This window comes from Cyprinus carpio, chromosome B2, assembly GCF_018340385.1.
Source record: "Cyprinus carpio isolate SPL01 chromosome B2, ASM1834038v1, whole genome shotgun sequence".
NCBI lineage: Eukaryota > Metazoa > Chordata > Actinopteri > Cypriniformes > Cyprinidae > Cyprinus > Cyprinus carpio.
Genome location: NC_056598.1, coordinates 14,733,819 through 14,750,824, shown reverse-complemented (window position 1 = coordinate 14,750,824; position 17,006 = coordinate 14,733,819). Strand labels below are relative to the sequence as shown.

Below are 17,006 nucleotides of genomic sequence, written 5' to 3'. Positions count from 1 at the left end.
GTGTAATTGCACCAGGGGATTGGAGTGTATTGTATGTGGGTGGTCTTCACAGTGAGAGGGCCTAGAGCTGTTGTCTGGTCCACACTGGCCTCTCGTTTTGTTATAGGGCTGATGAGTCATTCAAAATTTAGGGAAAGGTCTTAATCACAATGAAAACAACCCATCAGACCAACGACAGATGCTGTGCCAAACATATAAAAAGCATTTTAAAAAAAGATTTGATTTGCTTCATCTGGTCTTTCTGTGCCATTTGCCTATACAAAACATCAAATATAGCATATAATGCATGTGAAACAATGAAAACCTTTTTCTGACAGTCAGTCATCCAAACCTCTTCTTGCATTTTTATTGTAGCTATTTCATATTGCTGTCAAATTGATTAATCACAATTAATTGCTTCCAAAATAAACGTTTGTGTATGCAAACACATACATGTATATATTCAAGAAATATATGTAATATATATTCATATTTATATATAACACACACACATATATATGGACCCTGGTCCACAAAACCAGTCATAAGTGTCGTTTTTTCAAAATTTATGTTTATCAATTTTGATCCAATTATTTGAAAATCTGAGGGTGCAAAAACTTAATGAAGTTCTTTGCAATGCATATTACTAATCATAAATTAAGTTTTGATATATTTACAGTAGGAAATTTACAAAATATCTTCATGGAACATGATCTTTAATTAATATCCTAATGATTTTTGGCATAAAAGAAAAATTGTTAATACAACAATATATACAACACAAAAACATTTCTCAAATATATACTATATATATATATATATATATATGTGTGTGTGTGTGTGTGTGTGTGTGTGTGTGAGTGTGTGTTTATATATACACATAAACATACACAACATATGTAGTTCATATCCTGAAAAACAAACTTTTATTTTGGATTTTATTGTGATCGATTTGACAGCACTATTTTCATATATTGGTTGATAATGCAATAAGCAAAATACAACTTTAAAATTTTTAAACATATTTAAAATGGTTTATTTGAATAATTATTTTGAATAATTCAGATAGTTTGTACTTGTCATAAAGCATCTACACTGTCAAAAATAATAAGTTGAGAAAACTCAAGTTTAAGGCAACCAGCTTAAAAGTCAGCAAAGTCAGCAGACTTTTGAGTTTTCTCAACTTCTTGTTTTCAGTTTATACAGCTAAAAGTTGAGAAAACTCAAAAATCTCCTACAAAAACAAGCTGAGAAAACTCTGCTGAAGCTGGTTGCCTTAAACTTGAGTTTTCTCAACTTTTTATTTTTGACATTGTAGCTCAATATTTGATACTTCAGTGACAGACAGACAGATACAGAGTATAACAAACTAAAAATAATCATTTTAAATACTACCAGTAAATTTAGGTATCACAACATTATAATGTGCAGCATGAAAATGGATATGAATTCTTTAAGACTTGCAAAAGATGGCATTTAGAATGTGTTAAATAATTGTTTTTGAACTTTAGGTGAGCATTGGATGATGGAAGTATTTTAAATGCAATTTAAATGTAAAAATATAGAAATGAGCATATCTAAGATCAAATAATATACTGTACATAATTTTTTTTTATAATGACTGATAGAAATAAAGTTCTAAAATTATTGTGCATCCTGACAAAGAGATAGTCTTCCTCCTCCATGCACTGTGACATGTACAAAGAAGCAGAAAGTGAATGTCTGTGCATCATGATGTACATCAGCTGGTTTACTGATTTCTCTGAGTGAGAGCTCTCCTGGGAAGGTGCTAACATGCTGCTTAAGGAGCGTACAGTGTCTGTCTCCTTCATGCCCCATCTCCCTGCCTCTCCCCTGCTCTGGCATTAAAAGGCAATGTTTCACCTCGCCTGGCTGCCTGTGAGTGTAGCAGCTTCTCTCAAGAGCTGTTAAAGGCTGCAGCAGAGTAACAAGCTCTGTGGGGATAGATCTTAATCTAAGAGATAAATCCCACAATGCAGACCTCACACTGCAGTGATACCCGACACCGGGCTAAAGCTGCAAACAACCAACCCACTGTTTGTTGATTTGCTGTTTCACACTATTTACACTGCAGACGATAAGGACTACCTAGAGACAAAACAATATTGGAGATGATATGAGCTGCAGAACACATCATTTGTGAGATCAGACCAGCTTATTATTCTCCTCACAAACACGCCAGATCAAAGAGAGCAATTTTTATCCATCTACACATGCATATTCTTTGCATTTGTATTCCCTGTTCCCTACCCAACTGGTTTCATCATAAGATTAGATCCAGTGTTGTTTCTGTACACTACAATCTTCCCCAGCGGTGGCTTTTGTCAGTTTGCTGATGGATTCGAGACACTCTAACCCAATTAGGCGACTCTAGATTTATGAGCAGGACAAAAGAGAATTTACAAGGCCTCATTCTTCTCCCAAGAGAAGAATGATGGAACTGGAAACGGCTGGAAGGAGTGAGTCACTAATGGAAACAGGCCTGGTGGCACACATGGCTTCTGTCACTAAACACACACGTCTGAAAGACCATTACATACAATCTAAAGGTCTCATACTCCATTGTGTATTGTGAATGTATTTTGCTAACAACAATATAACTAATCAACAAGTCATGGATTAAAAGTCAAAATTCCTATTTTGATGTCAAGCCGCCTTGAAAGATGATATTTAGAGGTGACTCATTCACTGGGCTCTGCTGTCGTCTATGTCTGTGTAAAGTTCAAACAGCAATCAATACTTCACATCTTCACATCTTGCCACTGAGCACTAACCCTGGAGACAGTCACATGCTCGAAGGAAATACATATGTACATAGATACCTTTCTGCTTTGAGAGACAGAAAGGGGTAAGAGACTCTGTTTATTGCAGTTGCATAAACACATGGCCACCGTGTTAAGACTGTGTACTACTGTAGCAGTTAGCCAAGGGGTAATCATTTTTATTTTTCAGATTTAAGTTACACCATTCTATTCCTTTTTGTATATTTATTTTATATCATTTTCATTTATACTGTGTATGCATATTGTATTTTAAGGGCTTAACTTACATTTGTTGTCTTGTATATAAGCAGTAAGTATTTTGTACACAGCACCTTAATATTATTGAAATAAATCACATAAAAGTATAATTTTGGAAAATCATTTATTAAAACTCACAACACTTGTTTGGGCTATTTTCACATTTACATGTCCCTTCCGACTAACAACTTGGCAAATACAACAGCTTGTAAATACAACCTCATTTGGTTATTCATGTGGTCAGAACTTGTAAATACTGTATTTATATATGTCATCTAAATTAGTGCCATTACTGTTCAAAGTGTTTTAATTTTCTCTCATTGTATGTCATGATTTGAAGCTTAACGAACATTTTACTGCTGTATGTAAATGAGTCTATCATGCCATGTCATCGTTCAGTATTAAATCGCCAAATTTCATAACAAATTAATTGTTTCTCAGTCACAATCACATTTCGCAGTAAGTTCAAACAAAGCTATTCCCTGCAGCCACAGTAAATGTTTGCACTGATTGCTGCTCTCTTCTTTGTCTCCATAGCAACTTGACATAAGGGATGTAATTACCCTGGCCAAAAGTACTTGAAGATGGCTTATCCCCTGCTTCCGTTCCTCTGGGACACAATCAGTGGGAGGGAGAAACAGTAGGTGGAAAGGAATATAGCAATTTACCTGACTCACAGGTCAGTGATGAGCTATTCAAATTATATTCTTATCCTGTATGACCACATACTGTCATAAGTGAGTCATACTGTGCATGCATATACTCAAATGTAGCACATGCCTATATAATATTGAAAGAGAACTTTCTTAGACGTCAAATGTTTACATATAAATTCTGGGTACAAACAGTGTACATATATAACATTACATGTTTTTATTAAAAATATACATATAAAAGGCACAAGAGTCATAATTAATTGGTAATTAAAATGTGAAAAAAAGGTGTAATATATATATTATATATTTTCTTTCACATTGTTTTTTTTTTTTTTATTCCAGTTATCATGGAAATTTTAATCACCAATTGGATTTCATGCATGCTTTTCTGTACACCTCAGCACAAGCTATTGTCGTGAGTAACTGCCTGATTGCACAATCAATTTTAATGCTTTTTAATGGTTAATCATGGATTGTTTCTGCTGACTCAAGTAGGCAGATCAGGACATTTTTACTAAGACAGAATGATCAGAAAGCAGTTAACAGAGTGTTTTATAGGTTTTAGACATCTACAAGTCACATAGTGTTTACTCTGATAAATCTGTAAAGCTTTGTCTCTGAACAGCAATAGTTGAAGAGCTATAGATTGCAACAGCAGCCTCTGAAGGGTGTGTTTTCATCAATACCACCATGATTTTTACCTTTCACAGCTTTATGGATTAAAATATACTGCGCTTTGCTATATTGTCATAATATGTTAGAACATTCACATGTTCAATTTTCATATATAATGCAGGCCACTGTCTCATATAAGTGTTTCTCACAAAAGATTTATTGCATTAGCTGTCCATAAATTCACATTTGTGTTTACAGTAAAATTTAGCAGGGCCATCATCAAAAAGCTGCCACATGCAAAAACAACACATGATGTTGTCAACAGTGTCGCTCCCTTAGCCTTAATCATGTCCAGCAAATGTCTTTGAAGCAAGGACAGCTAACAGCAATCATGTCCAGCAGCTTAGCTCTATTTTTACAGCACAATAACCTTGCTGTGAGCTCTCACAGCAGCTCTTTTGCTCCCCCTTGTTGGTGTCTGCATTCTCTTGCACCAATAAAAAATGGATGAGGTTGAGAACACTCCATATACAATCATGGTCATGACTGGCCAATCACTGGCTGGTCAAACCGAGCCTACAAGCGCCATCCCACATCCTTTAGTCTTTTATAAGCATGATGTCAAGGAGCACTTCCCATTAATTGCTTGGAACTGCGTAATTACACAACAGTGTAATGTAACTACAGAAACCAATTACAGATGTAAGTACAAGACTGATTTAAATGTAAGTACGTAGTAGTTAAGGACACTTAATATAAAGGGTAACACTTAATTTTAAGGGGTCCTTGTACATACATTACATACTTACTTTTATAATAACAATAAATTATGCATAATTACATGCAAGTGACCCTAAGCCAAAACCTAATCGTAACCATATAATAAGTATATGCAGTTAATTAATATTACTCAGTACCTAAATGTATAATTACACTGTAACAAGGACAACTGAAAATAAAGTGTAACTGTTCAGTATACTGTTTGTGGAATATATGCTGAAAACATACACATTTTTATTACACATTGTACAATGTGTTTTATTTTCATAAAATGAACCTAGCATGAAAAGTAGTTCATTTTAAATACATCAAATATCTGTATTTCCCTAAAATGGTGATTTTAACCAGACTGACGCCAGACTGACAGCAAGCCAGCTGCTGTCTTGAGAGCATCAGGGAAATTCACATGCATCTAACTGTAGCCTACAGTAAAATCACATGCAAACTTTTGTCACTCACCTACATGTAGCAGTTAGGTTAATCTTAGTTAGGTTGTTAAGGCTGTGAGACATGCAGCTTGTTCAGTGGGTTGCAATGTGTTCTTATTTAGGTAAGTTCAGGAAGCTATTGCTCCAGTAGACTTAGACAATGAGTTAAGTATCGAGAGGGCCTAATTTAATAATTTTTTTCTGACTGATTGCTATTTAAAATGTTTCGATCAAGGTGTACAAAATACAAACTATTAAACATGATGCATCAATCCATCAAACTGATGTTCTCAGCTCCGAGAAGAGTGAGTTAATGTATTTAATGCTTTCAAAATAACAGGGAGAAGATGCAGTCTATTCATTATGATCAGCTCATGAAGACAGCGGGGCTATCGGTTACTCACACAAACAATATAACAGTATATGTTTGACATTTTGTTACATTAAGCTTTAAAGTTCTAATATTTATTTACTTTTATTACTGATATTTGTATCTATTTCGAAATGTGTTTTTGCTTATCAATACAATTCACCTTTTGATTATTTTGCCTGTGTTGTTAGTCATTGTCCATTTTGACCCAGTACTGGGTTGCCAGAATTTCCCATATTGGTTTGTTTTTAACACTGCAGCATTTTTTAGAGTACTTCTTTTTATATAATCTTTTTCCCTGCTGCCTTGCCCAATCTCTGACTCGCAGAGCTGTTGTCACTTTGAGACATTGTTATTATGTCTCTGTCCTCGTATGCCCACAATTCCAGCAATACGTCAAGGATTTATGTTTTTACACTGATGTCAAAACGAAAAATCTGCAGAGAATGAAAGGAAATAAACTGAGAACTAAGCCTATGCCAGAATCTGTAAATGAATATCATTCATTCGTATTCATTTCCATCATATATAATCACTCAATATAAGTACTGGGCACAGACTGATTATTATATTGTAGGAAAAAATAAAATAATTACAGTAATTCCCAAACAGGGATACACATACACATACCCCAGGAGGGACCTGACACTTTGTTCTCTGTGTCTGTGGAATGAGTTTCATCCATCATTCTCCGCACCAGCACAGAGCGGAAAAGATCTCAGAGGTGTTTGAGGTTTATACGCTCACTGATCTGTCACAATGAGAGTAAAACAGATACTGACAGACAGAGCAATCAGATATCTCACATAAAATCAGTGTTCTTTATGCATTTTTTATACATTAGAGATAAAAGTCGACACTAAGGCAGCATTGTCCTGGTTCACCCTCAATATCTGTGAAATCAATGAAACCATACACTAATGAGTATAGTGCATGTGTGATGTAGCTTCCTGTCTGACTCAAGAAAACCTCATTAGCCTGAGTGTGAATCTGAGTCTTGATGAGTGTAGTGTTGATAGCATGTAGAAAATTGCCCATGTGTTGTTTATTCAGGGAGCTTCACAGGCAGCCTATTTAAAACATGAAAAATAAACACTTTAAGATAAATTGCTGATCCTTTGGGCTGAACCGCATATTCTGGTTAACGCTCTGGTGTAGTTACTATGGAAACAGGGCCTTGCTATTTTCACACCTTGGTTATTATAAATATTAAAGGCTATATGTAAGTAATTACAAATGGAGGAGCAAAACAAACTCACTCATGACATGACAGACGATCAAGGTGTTTTTTTTTTGTTTTGTTTTCAAAGTGTTGTTGTTGTTGTTGTTGTTGTTTTAAACCTTCATTAAATAGACAAGCAAAAAAAAAAAAAAAAAAAAAAAAAAAATTCCAACCAGCAAGACAAGAGATTCTTGAAGAAAAAAATATGCTAAACCTTTTTATTTTAAAATACTGGGTTACACAGCTGTGTCAGATAATCAGTCAGCATATGGGAGGTAAAAACATGCTGAGATCTCCCCTCATTATAGTAACAGAAGTCACAGGGGTCATATCATATCATGAAATATGAATGATGCAGTTCTTTGCTCCTGATCACATTTAAAGCATGTTTTAAATGTTTGTCTCATTTCTCATAAGTACACTTAAAAAAGATTCTATCACCTTTCATGTTGTTTCAAACTGTATGTATGACATTCTTTCTTCAGTGAAAAAAAAATATGTTATTGAGAATGAGAATGTTATGAACTGTCAGTCGCAATCAATATTCCATGCATCTCTTTTCCATTTGATCAAAGTTAATGGGGACTGAGGCTTCCCATCATGCATGCTACAGAATTCTTTGTTCTACAAATTTATGTAGCCCACACTCTTAAAAATATAAGTGCTTCACAATGCCATAGAAGTATCCTTTTTTGTCTAAATGGTTCCATAAAGAACCTTAAACATCTGTAGGACCTTTCTATTTCACAAAAGGTTCTTTGTGGTGAAAGAAGGTTCTTTAGATTATAAAAAGAGAAGAAAGAGATGCTTCTTTAAAGAACCTTTGACTGAATGGTTCTTTGTGGAACCAAAAATGGTTCTTCAGTGGCATCGCTTGAAGAACCTTAAGCACCTTTATTTTTAAGAGTGTATATAGAAATATTATGTTTTGCACAAGTTAATTATTTTCATAAACAACATAAAGCTGTAGCCATATATACTGTTTTGTAATTAATAATTCACTTGTAACGACTCTTCTAAAAAGAACATGAAATTTATGCTTGTTGCGTTTTTTTTAACAAATCCACTAATATAATTGACTCATGGCCTGTTTAACATGATTTAATAATTCTAAGGTAGACTAAATCTTTGCAAAAATGTATAAAGCCATATAGCCTAGTTTTCATCCTAATTGATAAATGCACTATTTGGGCGAGCCTGTCACGCTGTACTCACCTTGCTCTGAAATAGCTTACATATGGAACTTTAAAAAATAGGTATATATCTCTATGTATTCATTTCTGTTCATGTATAAATTTTATTCATGCCATGCCCATGAAGAGTGACGGAGTGATTCAAATGTTGTTAGGTGAAGTTCTACTGCGTCAATGACACGCTGACGCTCCTCCTGAAAGATGACGCACGCTTAGAGCAAATGCTCCTCATTATAGTCCATGCATGCAGCTCGACTGAGATCTCACCACCAGAAACAACGTCCCTTCAGTTCAGCATCCTGCGAGAAAAGCCTCTGTGAGACCTGCTGCGAGCCGACTGGAGGCGGAGGCGCCCTGCTATTATTTATTTAGACAAATCTAGAAACGTTTCCATACAGAAAGAAAGTCATGGGAAGACATAAACATATTGCCTCACAATGATCGCTGGATTTCATAGATTCATTCGCGGATCTTCAGTGACGAGAGGCGTCTGAGAGGACAGGTGGGATTTCATCGTTCTTCTTGGTCATTGCGCAGGTGGTCTTAGAGATATCCTGTTTCATATATATATATATATATATATATATATATATATATATATATATATATATATATATATATATATATATACATAGCCTATTAAAGCTAATGATCATGTATGTTAGGCATGAATAACAGGAGGGGCGTGAGTACATTCAGTGCTGTAGTACTAGACACAGCGTGCCTCCTTCATTCATAAAATCAGTATCAGTGAAATCAGTTCATCTCTGCTGAATGTCACTCATATATGACAGCTTCATCTTCTGCTTTCTGCGTCATGTGACATCATCGAAGCAGGCGTCATTATTGACCATGTTCTCTAAATAGCTTGTAGGAGACAGCGGGGCTAGTTGTCACACTTTTACTCTCAGTGTAGGTTTATTTTTGAGAGTCAGTTCTTGCAGATATATATCTTAATTAACTGACAACAAAAAGGCTTAGATTGTAAATGTAAAAAGTAGTCTAAAACGATTCAGAAACAAAAAAAAAAACAATTTACGAGGTAACATGCAAAAATAGTTTTGACCAAAGGATACTGTTGTTATTTTTTTTATATATATAAATGTAAAACACAAGAAACAACTTGCCTCAGCCTGAAATTTATGAAAAATAGCCTAGTCCTTGAAGGGTGTATAATTAACAAAAATATCATAATTAAATATGAATATTACCATGGAAAACCAGGTAAAACACATCCATGAACTTACTGACTTACCTGCTTATAAATGCTTATGAATTTGATTTTAAAATATATTTATATATAAAACACTTTTAAAATCTAGTCTTACTATACAATGTAAAAACTAGTCTTACACATATTGACATAAACACTCCCATTCAAAAATTGGAGTTAAGGTTTTTTTTTTTTTCAAAGACATTTATGTTTTTATGAAGCAAAGACTTGATTCAATTCAGCGTTGGCATCACAGGAATAAATTACATTTGAAAATAGAAATTATTACAGACAGTTATTTGAAATTGTAATAATATTTAACCATATTACAGTTCTTACCTCCATGTAAAATTAAAAAGCATATAATATGAACTAATCTCAGTTTTTGTAAAGAAAGAGTTTGCCTTAGGTTTTATACTGTGGTAAACTCTGTGTGAGGAATAGTCATCAATCCAGATCCAAAAATACTTCCAGAATACCAGGGCGCTTACAGTCAAGGCCAAAAATATTGGCCCCCTTGGTAAATATGATCAAAAAAGGCTGTGAAAATTCATCTGCATTGTTAATCCTTTTGGTCTTTTATTTAAAAAATTCACAAAAATGTATCATTTCATTGGATAATAAGAATTTAAAACGGAGGGGAAATATCATTATGAAATGAATGTTTTTCTCAAATACTCGTTGGTCACAATTATTGGCCCCCCTATAAATTCTTATGAGTAAAATGTCTCTGAAGTATATTCCCATTCATATTCACAATTTTGAGCACTCCAGTATGATTATAAACATGAAATCATCCAGCTCTGGCTTCCTGTTTCACAGAAATATAAAGAGGAGGGAAAACAAAGCCCAAATTCCCTTAATCATCCATCACAATGAGAAAAACCAAAGAATATATTTCTGATCTGCAGCAAAAGATAACTGAGCTTCACAAATTAGTGAAGTTGCTATAAGAAAAGAGCTAGAGCAGTGAAAATTCCCATTTCCACCATCAGGGCAATAATTAAGAATTTCCAACCAACAGAAAATGTTACAAAACTACCTGGAAGAGGACGTGTGTCTATATCGTCCTAATGCATGGTGAGAAGGAGAGTTTGAGTAGCTAAAGACTCTCCAAGGTTCACAGCTGGAGAATTGCAGAAAATAGTTGAGTCTCTGGTTCAGAAAACCTTTTGCTTTTTAGCAGCAAACACTCAAGATGGGTTTGGTGAACACAGAGAAAAAAAGTACCCCATGTGTACTCTGAAATATACTGCTTTATTTTTGATGTTGTGGGCCTATATTTCTGATGGAGGTCCTGGACATCTTGTTTAGATACACAGTGTTAATTTTGGCAGCAAATACCAACATATAAAAAATCAGAAAATGACTGACTCTGTTAGAAATCTTATAATGGGCCATGTTTGGATCTTCCAACCGTACAATAACCCAAACACAAACCTCAAAAACAACACAGAAATGGGTCACTGAGCTCAAAACCAAGCTTCTGCTATGGCCATTCCAGTCCTCTGACCTGAACCCTACGGAAAATGAGAGGACTGAACTGAAGAGGAGAAGCACCAACATGGAGCTGGGAATCTAAAGGGTCTGGAGTGATTCTGGATGAAGGAATGGTCTCTGATCTCTTGTCAGGTTTTCTCTAACCTTATCAGGCATTATAGGAGAAAATTTAGACCTGTAAACTGGCAAATGGAGGTTTCAAAAAGTATTGAATAAAAGGGGGCCATTAATTGTGGCCAATGTGTATTAGAGAAAAACATTTATAATGACATATGATATTTCCCCCCATTTTAAATTCTTATTATCCAATGAAAGGATACATTTTTGTGAATGTTTTAAATAAAAGACCAAAAGGATTAACAATGCAGATGAATTTTCACAGCCTTTTTTGATCATATTTACCAAGGGGGCCAATATTTTTGGCCACGACTGTATATGCCATAGCTTTACTTGAGAAGTCTCTCTCTGTGAAATTTCAGTCATTTTAAAAGCCTTGCTTGATATATTTAGCTGTACATCTTGTTTTAAGTTTGAAGTATTTCATCTATGAACAATTCTTTCTCTTTACATTCAGGAGCTATTCGACAGCTGGTATTATAAGAAAATGGAGGATTCACCATCAAAGCATCTTCTTGGCTCCAAGAAGAGAGTCAAAATCCACCCAAACACAGTGACAGTCAAATACGCCACTCACTTTCCCCAGCCTGGAGACGAGGGCTATGATGACGCTCCATCTTTTGAAGACTTTGGCTCATTTGTCGAAGAGACCTCAGACAGGAAGCACCTCACTGACAGCAAGTCAGGCAGGACTTTTTTCGGTGCACTTGACAGTCGGTCCAAACTGGCTGGGGACCAAAAGGAGAAAGGGGTCGGAGGTCAGCTGCAGAGCTTCGGGGAGGCCTCTGTGTTCGCCTCACGCATGACATGGGCTGCTCTGTTTGGGGCGGCTCTGGCCCACGGCTGCGTGGCTCTCATCACACGCCTGGCTGCTGACCGCTCTAGGGTGCCATCGCTGGAGCTTCTCTTTATCCGCTCCGTCATCCAGGTGTTGTCCATCGCCGTGGTGTTTTATTACAAGGAGCCTCCCTTCGGGCCTCAAGGCTACAGATTGCGTCTTTTCTTTTATGGCGTGTGCAATGTCATCTCAATCACGTGTGCTTATACCTCCTTTGCCATCGTCCCGCCCAGCAATGGCACCATCATGTGGAGAGCCACCACGACGGTCTTCAGCGCCATACTGGCGTTTTTACTCATCGACGAGCGACTGGGTATGACAGATGTGGTGACGGTTGTCAGTAGCGTCCTTGGCCTCTGCTTGGTCATGATTCCCAACATCGTAGGCGAGCACCGATCACTTGGTTTCTGGAAGGAGGCCTTTGGCTACACCATGACGGTGATGGCAGGCTTAATGGCGGCCCTGTCCATGATCATATACCGCGCCATCAAAGAGAGGGTGAGCATGTGGACTGCACTCTTCACCTTTGGCTGGACCGGAACGGTGTGGGGAGTTTCCACCATGTTCATTCTGCAGGAGCCCATCATTCCACTGGATGCAGAGACGTGGGGGTATCTAATCAGCATCTGTGTCTGCTCCACTGTGGCGTTCCTGGGGGTCTATTACGCCCTCAACAAGTTCCATCCCGCACTGGTCAGCACCGTTCAGCATATGGAGATTGTTGTGGCTATGCTTCTGCAGCTGATTGTGCTCCACATGGTGCCCTCGGTGTATGACATCATCGGGGGTCTCATCATCATCACCAGTGTTGTCGTGCTGACGGCTGTAAAGCTTTACTGGGTGGGCAAGAGCAAAAGACAGGAGTATGAAGAGATCCTTGACTCACCGATACAGTGAACAAAGTTATTGTTTTAGAAATTGTTTAATTAATGGTACCCACACTCTTAAAAACAAAGGATCATTGGCATCTGTGGTTCCATGAAGAACCTTTATCATCCATGGAACCTTTTAATTGAACAAAAGGTTCTTTAGATTTTTTAAATGTTCTTCACAGCAAGAAAAAAAATGGTTCTTTTAAGAAAGGTTCTTTGGGGAACCAAACATGGTCCTTCTATGGCATCTCTGCAAAAATCCCATTTAGAAACTTTATATTTAAGAGTGGACAGAGGTTATTGTGAATGTTTGAGAAGAAGATCTATGTAAAGTTTATGTAAAGTTTATTCACTGAAAAAGTGCCATTGTGAAGTTGTCTTTGACTGTTGTATTATGTGAAGCTCAAAGAGGTTATTGTTTCTTATCACACATTATGAAGTATTATCAATGTTTAGCTGTGTCATATCATGTTTCATTAGGTAGTACATCCAAATAAATATCTGTGCAGAGGAGCTGCAATGACAAGATTGGATATTTTCAGAAATATGAACTATTTTCCAAATTGACATGGTCAAGAGTGCCCCCTGTTGGTATTTAGTGACTATATGGCCCTGAAAAGCAGTCAGAGCAACGATTTTTGGCACAGCCAGATTAGCCTGTGTGAATCATATCAGTTTTGGCAACAGTGCTTCAGGCTGGTGCCTAATAGAGCTTTTCTGTTGGCATATGATTTCATAATTTCCAGTTAACTGAGAAATATTGAGGGCTGTTGCATATTCACTCCAGAGTTTTACTTGGAAATGAAAGTTTTAACCATTGTACTGAAATAATATATTTTGGCAAGGTATTCTCACATTTGAGGTTGCATAGTCTGTGCAGAAGATTCTAATTATTTGACAAAGTATGTAACATTGCAAAGGCATTGTGTCCAGGTTAAAAAAACATTCATTTTATGGGAATAGAAAAAAAAAGCCAATGCATGATCCATGCAAACTTGTTCATATAATATTAATGTCACAACATTTTTTTTTCCAGAAACAGGAATGAAATAACTTCACTTAAATCTTAGAATGTCCCTGTGCTGTCTTTAAAAAAAACAACAAATGTGTACTGTTTCACACTGAAATATTTTCAAAGATTTGTTTTCTCTTTAATAAAAGCATGTATTCATTTCACTGTGCATTTTTATGAAAATTTAACACTTTTTGTTAAGCTAAAAGAAAACAAATTCTTCAAGCACAATAGTTTGTCCTTGTTTTGAAAGTTTTATAGGACTTTTCCACAGTGTCCACAAGGTGGTAGGGATGAACCAAATAGTTACGCTAAAATGAATGAAGCAGGTGAATTTATATTTTAATAATGTTAATTTAACAATTATTTTAATATATCCTAATTTACCAATAAGCTAATACACTAGTGGCAGTTCAAAGTACATTATATAAAACTGTATATATATATCTGAACTGTATGACATCATCTCAGCGTGAAACCATATTATAACAAACTCAAAACTCATTCATGTCCGCATATAGACATTTGCAGGCTTAGATTTGTGGGTTTTCTGATATCATCAGTACAAGCCAGAATTCATCGTAAACATCATTTGCAAGCATTTATTGCCTCCCTTGAGAAATAAACAAGTCTGGATCAAGGACCTATGACAGTCAGTGTTGTTACCGCTGCTTCAAAGAATCAAAGAGCCTGCTGGCTCACCGAAATCTGAGTGTGTGCTGGAGTTTAGCTCTCTGACTGTAGAGAAGTGATTGCTCAGAGGCCTCATAAGTTGCAGATGTGGTCTCTTTTCTCTTTGGTGGACTTCTTCTCACAATATCACTCACAGATGGACCTTGAAATCTTAAGAAATCTCTGAGTTTGTTCACTGAGTTGCCTGATTCAAAAAATACACATCACTTGAAAACATGTGATCATCAGACAAACAGCTACATTCTTAAAGGATCCTCTGATGTGTTTGAACTTAGCAAAAAATAAATCATTAGCACCGCATGTACTATCTCACGCTGTTCAACAAAAATAATAAAAATAAATCATATAAAATAAAATAATAAAATAAAAAAGTAGCTTTGGAATTTTATTTTATTTTATTTTATTTTATTTTATTTTATTTTATTTTATTTTATTTTATTTTATTTTATTTTATTTTATTTTATCAAGGTCTTCCCAGGTATGCCAGATGATTTGTGGGTCTCCTGAAAAGAATCAGATAATGCAACTTTATGATCCACAGAGAACTGAAGGGGGAACTGAAACAGGATGTGTAAGCCTGAAGTGAGAGGGTTTTGCTGTGAAGTGTCACATGTCATATATCTCATTTGCCTTTATAGCTTTGGATATTCCCAAGTTCTCACGTTTCTCATTTTGGTTTGTTTTCTCCCATAAACCCATGTCTCTGTGGATGTCACCCACTCTCTTCCCATCCACACTGTGTGAGACGTGTCTAACGCTGCTTCTCAAAGCAGAAGTTCAGTGTTGTGAGGAAGGAGGCCTTAGTGTTTGAGTCAGAGCACACATGGTTTAGTTTATACTTGGCCTACCGCATCGATTAAATGTTCCCGTTTTTTTTTTCTGATAGTTTGTAATTTAAACACTTTACACTTAAGATTACTCTGCCTCATCAGTGACAGAAGTTGAAATGATGCAATGGTCCAGCAGTTAAGTGTTGGAGCCTGAGGACATATATCAAACTGTACAGCAGAACTGACTTCATGCACATAATTCATAAATTATCTTCATTAATCATTTGTACACAAATTCCTTCTCATTTCATCAATTCTTTCTGTAGAGCTGATCACAGATTGACACTGCAAAGTGTTTTTTTTTTTTTTTAACACTGGTCTATTGTTTATTGCTATATCAGCATTAGCATATTGGTATAGCAGATCAGTTCTTGGCTAGAACAAGATACAGACTGGACCAGACTTGCATATGCTGATCATCAAAAGTCTGGTTATGTAAGACTAGTTTGCAATTAGGGCTAGATTTATGGTTAAGTTTATGGTTTAAAATAGGACCAGGATCATGGAAATATAAAGGTCATGTTTTTTGTGACTTAGCCTGTGTTTTTGGAAATGCAAATAGTAATGCAATTCAGAGACATTTGCATTACTATTTGCATTACTATATATATTGAAACAAATTTCTTGGAATGCTTGGCAGTTTATTTGATATTGTATTATTTATTTGAATGAAATCCACATGTTGGGCCATGTTTCCAGTGCAGGGCAGCTGCAGGCGTTTCCTGTAGTAAACAGCTGCCATGCATTTGTAGGTTTTGGATGGGTCACAAACGCTGAAGTCTTTGTGCTTTTATGTGGGCTCTGTTGTCCTTCCTTTCAAGCTGCTACAGGACAATAAAGTGAAAGTGAGGCTCATTTTCAGGTGCTGTGTTTGCTCAAGATGTCTCATTGTTGTCTAATCAGACGTGGCAGATGAAGTGAATGCTGTCAAAATTAAGAGACACTTAACATAATTATGAGATAAAAGTCACAATTATAAGAAACTAAACGAATAACAGATAAAAACTAAATTATGACAAATAGTATCAGATAAAGTCATAATTTTGAGATTAACATTTTAAATTATGAAATACTAAATCATAGTTATGTAATAAAAAGTCAAAGTTATGACATACTAAGACAATTATCAGAGAATTAGTCATAATAATTATAAAAAGCCAAAAGTATGAGATACTAAATTATAATTATGAAATAAGTCAAAATTATGAGATACTAAACAATTATGAGTTAAAAAGTCAAAATTGTGACATAAAGAGTCAAAATGATGAATTAATGAAAAGTTAATGTTTTAGATCAATTAAAATTACTGAGAGAAAATAAATTGGAAGCGATGTTCATTTATGAGGTAATTTATGAGATAAAAAGTAAATATTAAAACAAAATTATAAAAATACTTTTGTTATAATTATTACTTTTTAGCTTTTAATATTAACTTTTTATATAATAATTGTGACTTTTTATATCATAATTACACTTTTTATGTTATACTGTAATTATGATTTACAAATGCATGGACCTTTTCTTTTGTGGTGAAAATTGGTTTCAATAGAGGTTTAGAGTTCTTAATAAGAGTTATCTTGCCTCTTTCTCTCTTTAAACGTCTCTTACTTTTTCATATATAGCATGAATGCCGTGCCTGTCCCTTTT

At 35.5% G+C, this 17,006-nt stretch overlaps 1 protein-coding gene across 1 annotated transcript; it reads left to right on the top strand.

Moving 5' to 3' along the window:
* The first annotated feature begins 8,453 nt into the window (after nt 1-8,453).
* LOC109055934 (solute carrier family 35 member G2-like) lies at nt 8,454-14,000 on the top strand. Its single transcript, XM_042718255.1, has 2 exons — nt 8,454-8,786; nt 11,572-14,000. The coding sequence occupies exon 2, from the start codon at nt 11,602-11,604 to the stop codon at nt 12,847-12,849; it is 1,248 nt and encodes a 415-aa protein (XP_042574189.1). The 5' UTR covers nt 8,454-8,786; nt 11,572-11,601; the 3' UTR covers nt 12,850-14,000.
* The last annotated feature ends 3,006 nt before the right edge of the window (nt 14,001-17,006 follow it).

Bases quoted from the DNA above. Each gene is read 5' to 3' on its own strand.
- LOC109055934 (XM_042718255.1), top strand. From the start codon at position 11,602: ATGGAGGATTCACCATCAAAGCATCTTCTTGGCTCCAAGAAGAGAGTC.